Genomic DNA, 17,815 nt, shown 5'->3' on the forward strand with positions numbered 1-17,815 from the left:
TTGTGAAGGTATCTCTCCCAATTGTTAGGGCTTTTTTGGAGTTATACAATGCCTCTCTTATACAATGTCTGCATTTTTGGAGTTATACAATGTCTGCACCTAAGAGATTCAATAGCCAATCCTTGGGAATTAGGTCAAATATTACTCAGTGTTTCATTTTACTTACATTGTATGTATTTTCATGCCAGTTTTTATCAATAAATAGGAGATATGCTTTGTCAGATTCTTAGAAGATCAACTAAAGATGTCCCTATTTTGTATAACTGTTAAAAGAATGACTCTACATAATGCAGGGCAGGCGGGCCATGGTGGCTCAGCAGGTAAGAATGCTTGCCTGCCAAGCCCAAGGACCCGGGTTCGTTTCCTGGTGCCTGCCCATGTGAAAAAAAAAAAAAAAAAGAAAAAAAAAATAATTCAGGGCAATGATATGAACATATCTGGTGTTTGGAGTCATTGTTCTCTCAGCAGAGGGAAAGACACAGAGTGAAGAGACCAGTAAATGTTATAGTGGTCCAGGAAAGGTCGATGGTTACCTGCAGTATAGGAGTGGCTTAGAGACAAGTGGGAACTGTAAGAATTCCTGAGGTTCTTAAGAGGATCTGGTGGTTTATTAGAATATTTGATAATTGTCAGTCTTATACTAAATGTTTTATATAAATCATATAGTTTAATACTAACATCACTATTAGTCCCATTTCATAGAAGAGGTGACACATGGAACTTTTAATAACTGATTCTAGTCATGTAACCGATAAGCAAATGTAATTAATTCAACTCAGTTTTGTCTAACTCCAAAGGTATGCTTCTTACTTTGATGTTAATATCTTCAGGACACGGATCCTTCTAGCTATTTGTTAACCATGTTAATAAATTAGCTGCATAATTATCTTACATGAAATGCTATTCACAGAGGATTCAGGCGTTCTCCACTCCACCACCAAAACTTTTGCCTCCATCACTATTAATGATTTTTTAATAATGGATAATGCTCTGCTCTTATTAAGATCTCTTCTCTTTATAACTACTTAACTATTTTCATGGAACCATTTACATCAAACTTCTTAGTGGCAACTTTAGTTTCATAAATAAAGTTTATGAAACAAGTTTTAAGAATTTTACATGCCCATTTTTGTTGCGTGTATTTCAACAACGTCAAAGCTACTTAAATGAGTATCAAAAACTTAGCAGCAAAATGTTAAATGTGATGGGTGACTGAATGTGAACAGAGTTTCTGTACCCAGTATGGCTGAATAAGGTCTAGGGACACATGAATACGATAGGGATCTCCAGGAGAAATGTAAAATTCTCCGATTCTGAGTGAAGGTGTTGAGAAAAGATGGGAGTTCGGAGGCACAGTATTGAGGGGGGTAAAAGGGATAAGGGTATGGCAAAAATTGGGAGATATAGGGTGTGATATTGAGATTGAAATTGCAAAATTTTGTGATTGACTACTCAAATCTGAAAAATCTAAGGGCAAGCTGCTGTGGATTATGGCTTCAATTGCTCACCTAATAGAAAAGCCCGATATGTTCAGGAGCCCCTCAAAGGGGAAGCCTCCAGCTGACTCCAACATTTTAAACTCTAAAAATGTATCTCCCTGGAAGTCTATATTTATATTATGACTCTGCAGCAGGAACAGGTGGCTGGGTCTTTTTTTTCCTTCAGTCTTGAATCCTTTTCTACATATACATATCTTTATCATATTTTATGATTATTAAAAGAATATAAGTTTGTGGAACATTTAGAAAAAATGGGAAATTATTAGAACAAAAGTAAAAAACATATTTCAAATATTATTTCCTTTTTAGACTCATCCTGCCTCTCCTACAATTTGGTTGAGAGGATTGGACTGCAAGGGAAATGGTGACTATTAGTGGCTGGAGGGAAGGTGAAAGGAAGACTGCTACATTTTTGTCCTTGTAGCCTAGAAAAGGAAACCTAATGATCCTTCTCAACAATACTACTGAAGAGGTACCAATGGTTAATATGACTATGGGAAGATGCAGGCCCTCCCTGGTAATCAGAGAAAGTTAGAAATCAAATTCTAACCACAAGGAGAAGGGGCTACTTTTGACCTCTGGAATTAGCAAAGGCAAAAATGAATGACAGGACCTGGTGTGGTGGGGAAGGCGGGTTGGTAAACCATCCCACTCCTGCAGCATTGTTGGTGGGAAGGGAAAGTGGGGACCAGAGCTGGAGGATGACATAATCCTCACGTGATCAGGGCTGACGTGAACCGAAGTCCTTATATTTCCGGGCTTAGTTCTCCTCAGGGTATCAGCTCCTTACTACCCTGCAGGCTTGCATGCTTGTGGCCACTGGAAGGATTCCTCAGAATTCTAACAGATGGGTGTTAGGGAACCCTGGAGCGGTAGTAGCCGAGTCTAGTGACAGGAGTGGGTCCAAGCTTGCTTTTCAGAAACCTCTGCAAATTCGGCCGAGATAATTGTATATTTCGAGGTGGAGGAGAGGTGGGGGGGAGGGGGGACAGAGGATTGGGAAGTAGGTGGAAGTCTCCTGCAAGAAATAATCATCTTCTCTCATCCTGGAAGCTTTCCCTTTATCTCTCAGTCTTTCTTCAATTCCGTTTGAGGAAATGGCAGGCCTGGGTTGCAGGCTGCTGGGTGGAGAACGGCTGGAATCCTGAGATGTGAACAGAAAAATTTAGAGATCATTTGAAAGTAGTTCTCTTCACTCACTGCCGGCCTGCTTGCAAAGTGGAGGCCTGAGATTGAGGGGGCGGTGGCGTGAACAGTGATCCAGAACGAGGGAATAGGACAGGAAGGGAACCCAGAAGTAAGAAATTTTGGGGGACAAAGGTGATGAGAGTGCCAGAATCAAGAAAATGACGTGTCTTGTCTTTGGGGGCTGGTTGGTCCACAGAGCCTCCTGCCTTTCTGTCTACAGGTCTGAAAGTCTGTTGCTCACAGACATCACCTGGCTAGGGAAACTGGAGAAACTACCCCGATCGGCACAGGTCAGTGTGAAGGAAGCGCTAGACTAGGACCTCTGAGGGTGGGGGTTGGGAAGGGCGAGAACTGGGTGAAATTTGCATCTTCGCTGTTCACCTTACCCTCTCTCCGATTGGAGGCCATTAGCCTTGTCTGCTGGGGAAATGTGGGGAGGGGAAAGGAATCTGAGAGAAGATGGTCTCCAACTCCTGACGGCGGGTCCTATGGGACGGGGTCGAAGATTAGGTCTCTAAGAGAAACTGACAATTCTGAAAAGAAATCAAGTAATACGTCTCTATATTTTCTCCCTGGAGTTTAGCAGCAATAACAAAATCATCAGGCAAAAAAAAACTGCAAAGAGAATGAAGGAAAGTCCAAGTGCAGCGTGCCAAAGAGAGAGAAAGAATGCCATATGAAGAATTTGAACGCCAGCAAACAGAAGGGAATTTTAGGCAAAGGCTGCTTCAGTCTCTCGAGGAATTTAAAGAGGACATAGATTGTAGGCATTTTAAAGATGAAGAAATGACAAGAGAAGGAGGTGAGATGGAAAAGTGTTTGGAAGAAAGACATAAGGGGTCTGAGAAAGAAATTTAGGGCGCTACATTCTAACCATAGGAATTCTCGGGACCGTCCTTATCCCATTAGTGCATTTTTACCCTGAATTCAACTATTTTCGGTTATTGATATTGTTATCAATGTTGCTTTGGCTTACATATGATTCTTGTTAATATATTTTGTTTCAGACTCGTTCATTTAAGAAGAGGGTTTCATTCATTTGCATAGGGAGATGCTCATTGTGCATTGTAAAGTGAAATTAACAAGTGGTAAAATATCATATGTGTGTGCATGTGTGAATTATATAAAATATTGTATACGGACATTTATATGACATAATGGAAAAGAAAATGTCAGAAATATTACACATAAAGGTTAACAGTGAATCTTTGTGTGATTTGTTTATTTCTTCCTTTTGCTTATCTACATTTTCTCATTTTCCAAAAATGAATATATATATTAACACACACATGTGTATTATTTTTACTTGTATCACACACACACAAAAGCTAAAATAAAAAGACAATTAAAATAACTTGTCAATCACTCTTGAAGGTCATCGGAACTCAATAAATTCTTAACAGAAGTATAAAAAAGAAATGTGAACTTCAAATTGCCATTAGATCTCTGTCAGAGTAATATAACTAACATTTATTACAGATACACTCAGCCTTTTCATGGGGGAAATACTTCCTTCACAGGGTTTCTGTGGGGAAGAAATGAGGTAGTAACTGTGAGCTGTGCTTTGTGGGCTGTTATTTCCACCTCTACATACAGGATGCAAACCCACTATAGAACCACTAATTATTGGAGGGAGGGTCCTGGCATGTCTCAGCCTGTGCTCATAAACAATTCCAGGGGGCTGGGAGGTGGGGTCTTCCATGTCATCCTCTGCAGTTGAGCCTTGCCATACCTGCTAGGCACTGCTACCACTTCTGAGTCCATTGCTCTCTGCTCACCTCCACGACTGCTGATGCATTGGGGTCCTTACATGCTCAAACCCCACTGAGTTCCCTGGAGTCTCCAGTGGGTTTAATCCCAAATTCCGTCTCCTAAAGACTCTGTTTTATAATGACACTTAACAAAGGTGGGTACTGCTCCAGGGTTCCTTGGCCACAATGTTTTAACAGAGTTCTTAGCAAAACAGCACTTTCCACAGGACCCCTCCTCTCAATAGAACTCAGATGTAAGGTATCCATTTGGGAGTTGGATGAGGTAGAAGTTTGAATTAAAGACATCATGCTGTAGTCAGAGTTGCCCCCTAAGTCTAAGGATTAAAGTTTTGTCTGTATGAGATGATTTTTCCCTGAAGGCTCCTGGCATCCCTGACTTACTGGTTCAGAACACATTTGTATGTGTATGCGTGTGTGCGCGTGTGTGTACTTGTATATCTGCAAACTGGACTTTCGAATTTCAATGTTAAGACTACGTCATATTCTTCATTATACCCTTCTCGATTAGTGCTGTGCCTAAAATATAGCGAGTGCTTAATAAATATTTACTTAATTAGGGTGCTAGTGTTCTTGGCCCAGTTCTACTTCTGATTGCATAAAATTGACAATAATTTTACTTCTGTCGAAACTAGAACTTACATTTTCAAAAGAAGCACAGCAGGAAAGGATTATTACCCAAAGTCAATTTATAAAATTATTGTAACATTATATCACCCATGTTTTTCAAGTCAGCTCTTTGCATGATGATCTCTGAAGTGCTTATTAAAAATTCAGAATTCTAGCACATATCCCTCCATACACATACACACTCTTACAAGGCCAGTGAATCATAATCTTTGGTTATTCGGCCCTGGAATTCCACTTTTCATTTCCATGCTATCATGATCACCATTAGTGCCTCATACTCTCATTGTAGACTCTGCTTCAGCTGAACTGCACAAGAGTCTTTTTTATAATAAAAAGGTCTAATGGTTTATGGTAATTAAGTGTTCCTAAAAATCAACAAGAAAATGATGGTTTTCGTATCTTGAAAATTAAGAAAGGGATATAGAGTATTCCCTACAGAAATCGATGTGGAAAATAAACATTATTCAGCCTTATTAGGAGGCAAAAAGACAAATTAAAAAATAAAAGCAATGAATTATTGTTATCCATCTATCAAACAGGCAAGCGAATGCTTACAATATTAAATTTTATTAAAGGTGTAGGCATTCTCATATTCAGAGAGTAAACTGATACATTATTTTTGTGCTTCTGTTTACAGTAAGTATCAAAGCTATATATTTTGCATACTCCTTAACTTAGTAACTACTGCTTGGAATTTGTACTAGTTCACGGTGGTGAGAAAATGTTTAACTATAAGAATACTTATGTAAGGACTGTACATATTTGCAAATTTTTGTGTTTTGTCTTTTAACATAAGCATCAAGCAACATGGGCTAATCAGTCAGAAAAAATGAAGGTAGATTCCTACTCTCCACAAACCCAAAAATAAATTCCAGGTGGATTAAAGATGAAAATATTGGAAATGAAAATAAAAAATTACAGTAACAATTGAGAAAAAATTGTATAGTCTTGTCATGGTGATTTTCTTCTTAAGCAAGTGAGAAAGCCCAGAGGTTATATAAGAAGAGGTACAAGAGTTCCAAAAACAAAAATAGCCTGGGAGAAAATTTCTACAATGCCATGAAAATAATGGGAAAACTTTCTAATATCCCAATAGCTCTTACAAATGTAGAAGGAAAAGACAAATAAACCAATAAGCATACTTGAATATAAGATGATTCAGCACTTCCACTGCTTTTTTATTACCATAGAGATATATGTACACACGCATACAAGAAAGCATATATAGCCATTTATTGTGGCATTTTTTATAAAAGCCAAAATATTGGAAATAAACTGTCATCAATAGGGAAATGGTCAAATGAATCATGGTCCATCTATACCACGTAAGTATGCATTCATCTCATAGTAACGTGTTCCTGATGGCACATATGAAAAGGAAGGTGAAAAATCATATGGAGTTGTTCATAAGTCTTAAAAATGTGTTATATTGTATTTTATGGCTTCAGCTTATATGCAAATGCATTGCCACTTGATAATACATACCTTTTGACCAAGCAGTCTTGACGTTCAGGAATGTATCCTACTGAAATGAAAGCAATTGTTTCTTGGCTTTTTGGCTCAGACCAAGTAATGAAATGAAAGCACCAGTGATTTGAATATGTGTAGAAGCATACTCATTGCAGGCAACATTGTTTCTAGTGGCAAAACCTACAAATAATTGGAATTTTAATTAATTGCTGAATAAATAAAAGTATATCCATACCATACAAACGAGAATTATTTGAATCTGTATCTACCGACCTCAGGTTTATATATACACCAAAGAATTTCCAAAGATATCCAGAAATAAGTGAGTTTAGTAAGTTTAAAGGATACAAATTCACCACACAAAATCTTTTATGTTTCTATATTTTTACATTGTAACTGAGCAACTGGAATTTGAAATTTTATTTAAGTACCATATAATATACCAACAAAGAATGAAACACAGGAAACAATCTCACATATTTATATGGGAACTGTATGGTGGAATCCACAAAACACTAATAAAATAAATCAAAGAAGACATAAATTAATGTAGAGTTATAACAGTTTTATGGATTGGAATAAGCAATAATGTCATGATGTCAATTCTGCTAGAAGTTTCAGAACAGAATATATTCAAGAATGTAAAATTCATAATGTACAGCATCCAGTGATAAAGCAGTGAGAAAGTGCTAGCAATTATCAGGAGAAAAATCAGACAGTAGAAACAGACCTGGTTTTGACAGAATTTATAATATTGGCTGAAAAATATATGAAAACAGTTATTATAGTCCTTTTCAAACAATTAAGTGAAAACAGGAACATAATACACAGAGAAATGATGATACAAAAAGTAAAAAAAAGGTCATATATATATATATGAAAAATAAAATATTTTAAATGAAAAATTTACTGTATGGGATAACAGCAGATTAGAAATACAGAATATGACATCAGTGGATTCAAATACATAGAAATAGAAAGCAAAGAAATGAAAGTGCAGAAAGAAATAAAAGCAAAAAATGAACGCAGCTTAAATGAAATCTTAAGTAGTCTACATATATGAAATTGAGATCCAAGAGGAACAGAGAGAGTCAGGAAAGAAAACAAATTCATGAAATAGTGACTGAAATTTGATGGGAGGTGTAGACAAACTGATGGAAGTTTCTTAATGAACTTATGCAAGATAAGTAAAAAGAAAACATAAGTCACATCAGTATCAAATTACTGGAAATCAGTGATAAATAGAAATTCTTAAATACAGCCTGAAATTAAAATTTATTAAGGACAAAATTAAGTACGATCAAAGACTTGTCCTCAGAAATTACATAAGCCAAATGAAAATAAAAATTACTTCTTTAAGGTAGTGGGCTAAACTGGACAGTCCCGGGAGTTCTCAGAGAAATAGAGACCTCAACCAAGGGCTGGCACCATGAAGGTTCTTGACACAGTATCAAGAAAGTATTTAAGGACTAGTCAGCATGTACCACCAAATAGTTTAATAAGATCAGTGCCAGAGAGCTCCTGGAGTTCTTAGCTGGATGCCAGAGAACCCTGGGCATTCTAGGCTGGATGCTGGAGAGCCCTGGGAGTTCTAGGATAGATGCAATAAAGTTCCATGAATTCTCTGTTGTATGCCAGAGAGCCCCGGAAATTCTTAGAGAAATCTAGACCCCTACCAGGGGTTGACACTGTGAAGGTTCTTGACTCAGCACTGTAAGGACTTAGAAGGGCCTTTCCAGTCTGACTATGCTAATAAAGGATTGATGAGCTGCATGTTTTTTGTTTTTTTTTTTTTACATGGCCAGGCACCAGGAATCGAACCCATGTCTTCAGCATGGCAGGTGAGAATTCTGCTACTGAGTCACCATCGCACCACCCAAGCTGCACTTTTTATTGATTAGGTGTGTCAACCTGAGTGAGAGTTAGGTGTGCCAGGGCTAGTTATGCATACCAAAAGGAAATTCTTGCTACGGGTCTTAGGGTCACTTCCCCTTCCCTCCTTCCCCATTTAACCTACCTCAGGGGTGAGTGGGGAACCTGTCTACATGGAATTCTAAAACTGGATAAAATTTGTTTCAACAATAAAGATGGATTGTAGTACCACTTATAGAACGGCAATGTTAGGAGTTACCCAGTGAAATAAGAAAAAATAATAAAAATGCCATGCTGAAGACATGGGTTCGATTCCTGGTGCCTGGCCATGCAAAAAAAAAAAAAACATGCAGCTCATCAATCCTTTATTAGCATAGTCAGACTGGAAAGGCCCTTCTAAGTCCTTACAGTGCTGAGTCAAGAACCTTCACAGTGTCAACCCCTGGTAGGGGTCTAGATTTCTCTAAGAATTAGTTATGCATACCAAAAGGAAATTCTTGCTACGGGTCTTAGGGTCACTTCCCCTTCCCTCCTTCCCTATTTAATCTACCTCAGGGGTGAGTGGGGAACCTGTCTACATGGAATTCTAAAACTGGATAAAATTTGTTTCAACAATAAAGATGGATTGTAGTACCACTTATAGAACGGCAACGTTAGGAGTTACCCAGTGAAATAAGAAAAATGGGTAAAAATAATTTTAAACATTTTAAAGTCTTTGAAAATTGTTCTAGGGGTACACAGCAATTGAAGAAACATTTATACAAGAGAACCGACTAAATCTCGTAATAAAAACTAGAGTCTGTCGCATTTGAGCTAAGACATGCTTACTCCCTATGAAGCAAGATAAAATAAGACAACTGTAAGTCCCTGGTTTCCTATTCAGCTCTGAAAGAGTTAACAGACAACTGCAAGTTGTTGTTTCTTACCTAGCTTCAAAGGAACTAATACAGTGCTGCAAACTTCAGCTGCAAGCTTCCTGAGACAAAAATTTGCCTAAAGCCCCTAAACTATTGAAACCTCCCCAAACCATAAAAGCGTGTAAAATTCCAGGCCCAAAGCAAACTCTTAGCTAATGATAAGAAGCATAGAGTTATAAAGATTGCTAACCAGCTGCCCCAAAACAAATTTTTAGATTATGTGACAATAAACCACAACTTCTGCTAGCTATCTCCTCCTAGAAAAAAAGAAGACACTTAGTATTCAAAGGTTAGTATGGAAACCTGCTACAAACAAAACTTTCCTATAAAACAAGCTAGCCCATTCTACTTAGGGCGTGTCACTCCCTTGGACACATCCTTGTTAAACTCTCTAATGTGTACTCTCTCTTCTTTTCTTTAATAAACTTTACTACTTATTTCTACTGGCTCTCTCATATCTAAATTCTTTTAGCTTTGAGAAGAATGCACCTGGATCAGGGCTCAGCTGGAACCACTGCCAGCCAGCGACTAGTTACACCTACAGCTCAGCTGGATGTGAGTTTCACTCCAGGTGGGTATGACCGAGAAGTTGAGGGTCCCTCTCCCTTCAGCTTCCAATCAAGGGATATGGTATCTCACTAGAATAGGCAAGATGCCAGAATTTCTCATTTCTTTCAACTCCAAGTTGAAGAGGATAAATTCTTAGTGAATGTGGCCAAAAGTCAGGAGTTCCCTGATCTTCCATGCAGCCCCAACACATATCATGGAGACTCTACCTTAGGCATGGCAGTATGAGAATACTAGGGCCCAGATTGTCCTTACCCAAGCCCACATATAAAACCAAGGGTATAGATTGGGAGACAGACCAGTGAACAAGGTGAGAAGATCAGAGAGCATTGCTCTGGCCAGCACCCAAAGTAAGATGCAGGTTTTTTACTCAGAGACAGAGGCAGTCCATAAAAGCAGAGTTTTGAAGCTGTCCTCAAAGGAACTGACTTTATTTGAAACAGAATGTGGGGAAGTTCAAGCCTAAGGGGGCTCTTTAGAACAATAGATCCTCTACAATCGCACAATAGATCCAAACCATAGGCCAGCAAATTCGTGACAGAAAGCCTGGGAAAGAAACAGCTAAGAACAGTCCTCCTGGGTTCAGAAAAAACTCAAAGTTTTGCTCAAAAATTAACCGTTAGAATTTTATTTGAAACAGACTTTGAAGCAATTTATGCTTCAGGCATTCTGGAAAACAATAGAGCCATCTGAGAAAAATTATTGGAGTCAATAAGGACTCCAGCTGAGGACGGTACCAAATGAGGCAGAAGCTTAACAGAAAGTACATGGAAAGAGACCGTGAAGGAGACCCCTGTGAAAACCACTGTCATCCCATGACCTCCTCCCTGCCCATAGCTCAGAGTGACTGAAGCTGTATTTCAGGCAGGTTCAGCCAAGAACGTGAAGTCCCTCCTCCCACAAACCCCAGTCTAAGGCTATGGTTTCTGCATGAGAGGGGAAGGCCACCAGCATTTCTCAATCTGCCTCACCCTCAGCCCCGTGGTGCATAAATTCTATTCAAGGCAAGTATAGCTGAGAGGTCTGAGGTTTCCTTCCCTGACCCAGCTCCCACTTGCAAGGCAGAGACTTTATCCTAAACTCAGCAGTTGAGAATCCTAAACCTTGACTTCCCTCAAACCGATTTATTCATAGTGTGGAGATACCATGTCAGTAGAGACAAGCTGAGAAGAACAGGGAATACTGCTACCACCCAACACCCTCTAAGGAGCAATATTAGAGGCTGTATCCTAAGGGGGAAAGAGACTTCATTAAAATAGTCCAACCATGCCACTAAACAAATAAGCAAACAACAAAAACAGCAAGTCACGGTGAAGGTAGGAGGAATCAGTATTTAGAGTTGTTATGGTTATATTATCTAAAATGTTCAGTTTTCAACAAAAAAATGAGACATGCATAGAGACATGAAAGTGTGACCCAAACATAGGGGTAAAGGCAACAAAGACTGCCTTTGTGAGAGCCTAGATGCCAGACTTTGCAGACAAAGACTTCATTTATAATAGCTGCATTCAGCTATTATAAATGTCTTCAATGAACCAAAGAAAACCATGCAAAAAAGTAAAGAAGGTATGAAGACAATGTTTCATAAAAGAGAGGATATAAACAAAGAAAAATTATTACAAAGAACTAAATTGAAGTTTTGGGGTGGAGAAGTAAAGTAACAGAAATGAAAATTTGATTACGCAATCTGAAGAACAGAGAAAAAAAGGAATGAAGAAAAATTAACAAAGCCTCAGGGAAATGTGAAACATTAAGTGCACCAACATAAATATAATAGGAGAACGAGAGATGAGAGAGAACAAAGAAAAATACGTTGAAGAAATAATGGTTTAAAAATCCCAAACTTGCTGAAAAACTTTAAACTAAATATCCGAGAAGCTCAACTAAACTCAGGTAAGAGAAATAAAGAGATCCACACCCAGACACATCAGATTAAAAATATCGAAAGCTAAAGACAAAGAGAAAATCTAGAAAGCGGCAAGAAAAAAATGACTTCACACATACAAGGGAATCCCAACAGAACTAGCAGTTGACTTCTTACTAGAAACAATGGAGGCCAGAAGGGTGTGGGATGACATATTCTAATTGCTGACATATAAAACTGCCACCCGATGGTCTTGTATCAAAAAAACAATCTTTCCAAAGTGAAGGTGAAACAAAGACATTTCCAGATAAACAAAACTGAGAAAATTTGTTGCTGTCAAATCCACTTTATGAGAAATACTAAAGTAAGTTCTTCAAGCTGAACACAAATGAATCCAGACAGTAATCTGAATCCATATGAACAAACAAATAGCACAGGCAAAAATAAAGAACTGTATAGGAAATCATAAAAGAGAGTAAAATAGATTATTTCTTCTTTTCTATAACACATTTAATGTAATATATTTAAAAATAACAACACTAAGGAGATGGGTGGGAGCAAATCTCTACTGCGTATGCAAATGACACACATGGTAACTAAAATCCACAAGAAAAATTAAGAGAACTAGAAATGTTAAATAAGAGGGTCAAAATAACAAATGCTATAAACATACTTGTTCTTCTTTATTTTCTCTCAAATTCTTTAAAATACATAAAATTATACAAAGTAATAATCGTAACAACACATTTTTGGGTTTGTAACATATACAGATGAAAGATGCATACAATCAAGAATACAAATTTGGGAGAAGGAATAGAGCGATATAGGAATAAAGTATCTATATCTCATTGGAATTAATTTAGTGTAAATCTAGAGTAGATTCATATAAATTAAGATGTATATGTTAAGCTCTAGATCAGCCGTTAAGAAAATAAACGGAAGAGTAGTGAAAAAAATCAACAGAATTACAATGCGTCATTAAGAAATTTTCACTAAATGCAAAAGAAGCAGTAAATGAGGAATAGAGGAGCAAAGAAAACATAATACAAATAGAAAACAAAAAAAGTAATATGAAAAACATAAATCCAAGCATATCGATGACAATGTTAAATGTAAATGGATTACCAAAACTTTTCCATCAACCCAGGTAGAAATACCGTGCCATTTAAGCATTAACTCTCCATTACTCATTCTTTCTTTGGCTGGTGGTGATAGTAGCACAACATTGTGAATGTAATTGATAACACTAAATTGTATATTTAAATGTGATCAAAAGGGGAAAATTTTAGGTTGGATATACGTTAGAATAAAAATGTAAAAAAACATAAGACTGTATGATAAAGTGAACACTAATGAAAACTATGATATTCTTTCACCAATTGTTAACAAATATACTACACAAATGCAAGGTGTAAATAATGAGGGGGGTATATGGGAACTCTGTATTTTCTGTAAACCTACAATGTCTCTAATAAAAAAGAATGCATGACAAAGTAAATGGATTAAAAATTCCAATCAAAATGTGGCAGGATAGAATACAGTATCTGAGCTATGGTCACTAGTCTTCTCCTTGGTCATGAAAGGGTTAAAAGTTTCACCACCAGCATCCCAGTATGAATTGAGACCTGACCTCACCATTAGCTCTGCTGTGAAGGTTGCAAACCAGTTTCCTATCAGGTTAACAGAAAGAACTCTTTGAAACATTGTAATAAGCACATAACAAGTAAGCCATAACTGCAAGTAGTAATCAGCACTTTGGAAATAATATGAACACATGACAATCATGGGGCCCCGAGGCGTGATTCTCTTGAGCTAGCCTGCACTAATTCCTTTAGCATGCACTCTCCATTCAGTAAAACCTTGCTGTTTGCTCTCACTTTATTTCGCTTTCTTGAATTATTTCTCTTGGGAAGACTCCGAACCTGGCGGGAGCTTGGCTCCAGTGTCAGTGACGATCCAGTTACAAAAGGCAAAGATCATCAGTCTGGACATAAAAGAAAATCCAACTATATTCTATCTGTAGGAGACATACTTTAGATTCGAAGATAAAATAAGTTGAAACTTAAAGAAAAATACGTATCATGGAAAAGCAGCTATAAGAAATCCGAAGTGGCTATACTATAACAGACAAAATACAGTTTAAGTAAAAAGTTGTTGCTTGTACGAAGAAGGACATTTTATAATGATAATAGTGTCAACACATCAAGAAAAAATCAAAATTATAATTTTTTTGTATTAAAGAGTCCCAAAAGACATGAAGCAAAAACTGTCATAAACGAAGAATGGTATAGGCAATGAAAACAATAGTTGGAGAATTCAGTAGTCCACTTTTAATAACAACTAGAACAATTAGGCATAAGCTCTATAAGGATATAGAAAACAGGAAGAACACTATAAACCAATTAGAGCTAAGAGACATATATAAAATATTCCTCCCAATAACAGCAAAATATACATTCTTCTCCAATGTACCTAGAACATTCTCCATGATACGTCATGTTCTAGGCCATAAAATAAGCCTTAAAAAACTTAAAACCATTGAAAATAATACATATATGTTCCTATGACAAAAGTGGAATGAAATTAGAAATCAGTAGTGGAGGAAATTTAGGAAATTCACAAATATACGGAAATTAAACAACACACTTCTGTTTCAATAAAGAAATCAAAAGGGAAATTAAGAAAACTTAACGTTAATGAAAATGAAAACACAAGATACCAAAACTTATGTGACATAGCTAAAGGAGTTCTCAGAGGGAAATCTATAGCTTCACATGCCTGTATAAGAAAGATCTCAAATCAATAACAAAACCTTTCATTAAATATACTTTTAAAAAGAACAAATTCAACCTAAAGAAAGCAGAAACAAGGAAATGATAAAGATTTAAATGGAAATTAATGGAATAGTAAAAAATTTAGATAAAATTAACCCCAAAGTTGTTTCTTTGAAATGATCAACAAAATCGATGAACTTTTGTCTAGACTGAGCAAGAAAAAGACAGAGTTCAAATGACTAGAATCCAGAGTGAAAGAGAAGGCATTACTACTGACCTTACAGAAATAAAATGCATTACAAGGAAATATTATGAATAATATCATATCATTTAACTACATAATTTGGATGAAGTGGGCCCATTCTAAAACACACAAACTACCAAACTGGCTCAAGAAGAAATAGAAAATACGAATAGACCCATCGAGTAGAAAGACTGAATTAGAAATCAAAAGCCTTCTAACAAAGAAAACCTTAGACCTACATGGCTTCACTGGTGAATTTCACCACATTTAAACAATTAGTACCAATTATTCAAAATCTCTTCAAAAACATAGGAGAGAAGACTTCTTCACTCAGAAAATGAGGCCATTACACTGTTATCAATCGCAGAAGAGTACAATCACAAGAAAAGAAAGTTGTACACCTGTATCTTTTATGAATATAGATGCAAAAATTCTCAATAAATTATTAGAAAATCGAACCCAGTTAATCTAAAATGGATTATACACCATGACCAAGTATGAGTTACACTAGAAATGCAAGATTGACTTTTAACATCCAAAATTCAATTAGTCTAATATGCCATATCGATGCAATAAAGGTAAAAAAAAACCTATATGACCTCAATAGATACATAGGATTTTATAAAATTCAAAACCTTTCCAGTATAAAAATCTCAACAAACTAGGAATAGAGGGAAGTTTTTCAACTGGATAAAGAGCATCCATTAAAATCCCACAGTTAACATCATACTAAATGGTGAAAAAGTAAATGATTTCCACCAAAATCCTGAATAAGACAATATATCTGCTCTCACTCCTTATTTTAAATATTGAACTGGAGATTCTAGCCAGAACATTAGAGAATAAAAAGAAATCAAGTGCATATAGCTTCTACATGACATGCAGAAGATTTTAAGGAAAATACACACACACACACACACACACACACACACACACAAACAATTAGAGGATGGACGGGTAGTTCAGTGGTAGGAGGCTCGCCTGCTATGGAAATACTAACAGTTAATGAGAGAGGGGTAAGGGGTATGGTCTGTATGAGTTTTTTTCTTTTCTCTTTTTATTTCTTTTTCTGAATTGATGCAAATATTGTAAGAAAGAATCATGGTGATGAATATACAGCTATGTGATGATATTGTGAGTTATTGATTATATACCAAGAATGAAATGCTCTTATGGTAAGAATGTTCGTGTTTGTATGTTGCCATGTTTTAAAAAAACAAAAAATATAAAACAAAAACCCTTTTGGGCAGTGTGAAGGTTGCTCAGCGGCAGCATTCTTGCCTGTCATGCTGGAGACCCAGGTTCAATTCCCGGTACCTGCCCAGGCAAAAATAAATAAATAAATAAATAAAAACCTTATTGCATCTTGAAAAAAAAAAACTAAAAAACAAACAAACAAAAGAAAAGCAACATCGGAGGAAACGTATTTCCAAATTCTTTTTTTGAAAATCCTATGTATGTTAAAAGACAAAAATAAATTTCATTTGATAATTGATCCCATATCTATCCCTTGTTTATTGACTCGTCTCCTAGCTCTCTTCCTTCGACAGGGTCTGCTGACATTTCCATGCTGTAGAGTGGGTCCCTCCCAGAGAGAAGGCCATTCAAGACCCAAGGACCCCACCTCCGTAAAGGCTTCCCATACCTTCTCCCCACCCCCTCTCTGTCATCCCCTCTGTAGGTAACTATGGAAACAACTGCCCAGACCAGTTACCCAGAATCCAGCTTCCACCTTCAGAGGCAGGCTGTTGCCTAGCAACACAGGCTCAGAGCCAAATATAGCCCCTGGAAGGAGAAAAAGTCCCAGGTAATGCTGGTGCAATTAGGAAAGCAGATAGAGATAATCACAGCTCCAAACACCCTCAAGGCAGCCCACCTCTTGCCTTTGCCAAAGCTCTACACGCTGCGGACCCTGCCTGCATTCCTAGCCTTGCATGCCCAGGGCTCTGTGCTCTGGGCAAACTGCACCATTGACCCCTCCCTCATGTTCCAACCACCCCCTGTGTCTCCTTACCATAATGAGGTCATATTTTCACAAGGACTGTTTGTCGCACACCCAGGACAGCATTCCATCTACAGGACAAGTTGTAAGGGGAGCGCTCAATACTCATTTTTGAGATGAGGAAACGGAGATTCCAAGACCTTGAGAACAGGACCTGCCTTCCCCTTTGAAGGCAGCATGTCATCATTTTGCCAAAATATGCTTCTTGCTTTAACAGCCCCATACTGCCGGGAACCCATCCTTCCTGTCCTCCTTTCAGCAAGAAGAGGCTGTTTTGTCCACTGTCCAAAATACCTCTGGCCACCTGTGTCCTTCAAAGGAGTCGATCATCCCACATGGTGTCTCCCCATCCCTCACCATGCACAATATCAGGAACCTTCTTCAGAATCAAGTAACAAGGCATGCAAATATGGCAGTGTCATCTCCTGAGAAGGATTTTAGATCCCTCTCAAGAGGGAAGTGCACCATCCTTTTTATTAGGCCTCCCAATCATGTCTGATATACTGATTTAGGGCCACAGTTTTCACTCATTTCTTACACTAAGTTCCCCTCATCTCAGGGTTTCCCTAAAAAGTGACATCTCAGAGAATTCTTCCTTTCCCTTACTGCTGAGAGAAGCATACTTCCTCAGAGCCACAAACGGACACGTCCCAATCCACAGGAAATAGTTCAGGGAGTGAGGAGTAGAGGTCCCTGGAGACCGCATTGGAACCACTTCCTCAGTTGATGGACTCTTTTTAAGAGAAAGGCGTTCATCAGACATTTGCTATTTCATCACCTTGTGAAGTTTTGGAGACAAACGTAAATTCTGCTTAATAAGGTATTTTTGTGTCTTCTTGTTTTAACAATAATTTAACTTCCAGAAGCATGATGCCTTTGATCACTTGAAAAGCAATATAGTGCAAGAGAGCAAAAGCTGTATGTTTAACAACAACCTGAGAAGACTCTTCCATTGACACAGCCTAAGAAAAACAAGATCATTCTGGCAATAAAGAGAAAAACTCTTAATACCTGGTGTT

General features: G+C 37.5%; 1 protein-coding gene across 1 annotated transcript; it reads left to right on the forward strand.

Annotated features, from left to right (window-relative positions):
• The first annotated feature begins 2,845 nt into the window (after positions 1-2,845).
• Positions 2,846-3,612, forward strand: TCEAL7 (transcription elongation factor A like 7). Its single transcript, XM_077146979.1, is given in 4 exon segments — positions 2,846-2,977; positions 3,292-3,355; positions 3,358-3,515; positions 3,517-3,612. Coding segments are annotated over 4 exon segments (450 nt in total).
• Positions 3,613-17,815: the final 14,203 nt, after the last annotated feature.

Source organism: Tamandua tetradactyla, chromosome X (genome assembly GCF_023851605.1).
Source record: "Tamandua tetradactyla isolate mTamTet1 chromosome X, mTamTet1.pri, whole genome shotgun sequence".
Lineage (NCBI taxonomy): Eukaryota > Metazoa > Chordata > Mammalia > Pilosa > Myrmecophagidae > Tamandua > Tamandua tetradactyla.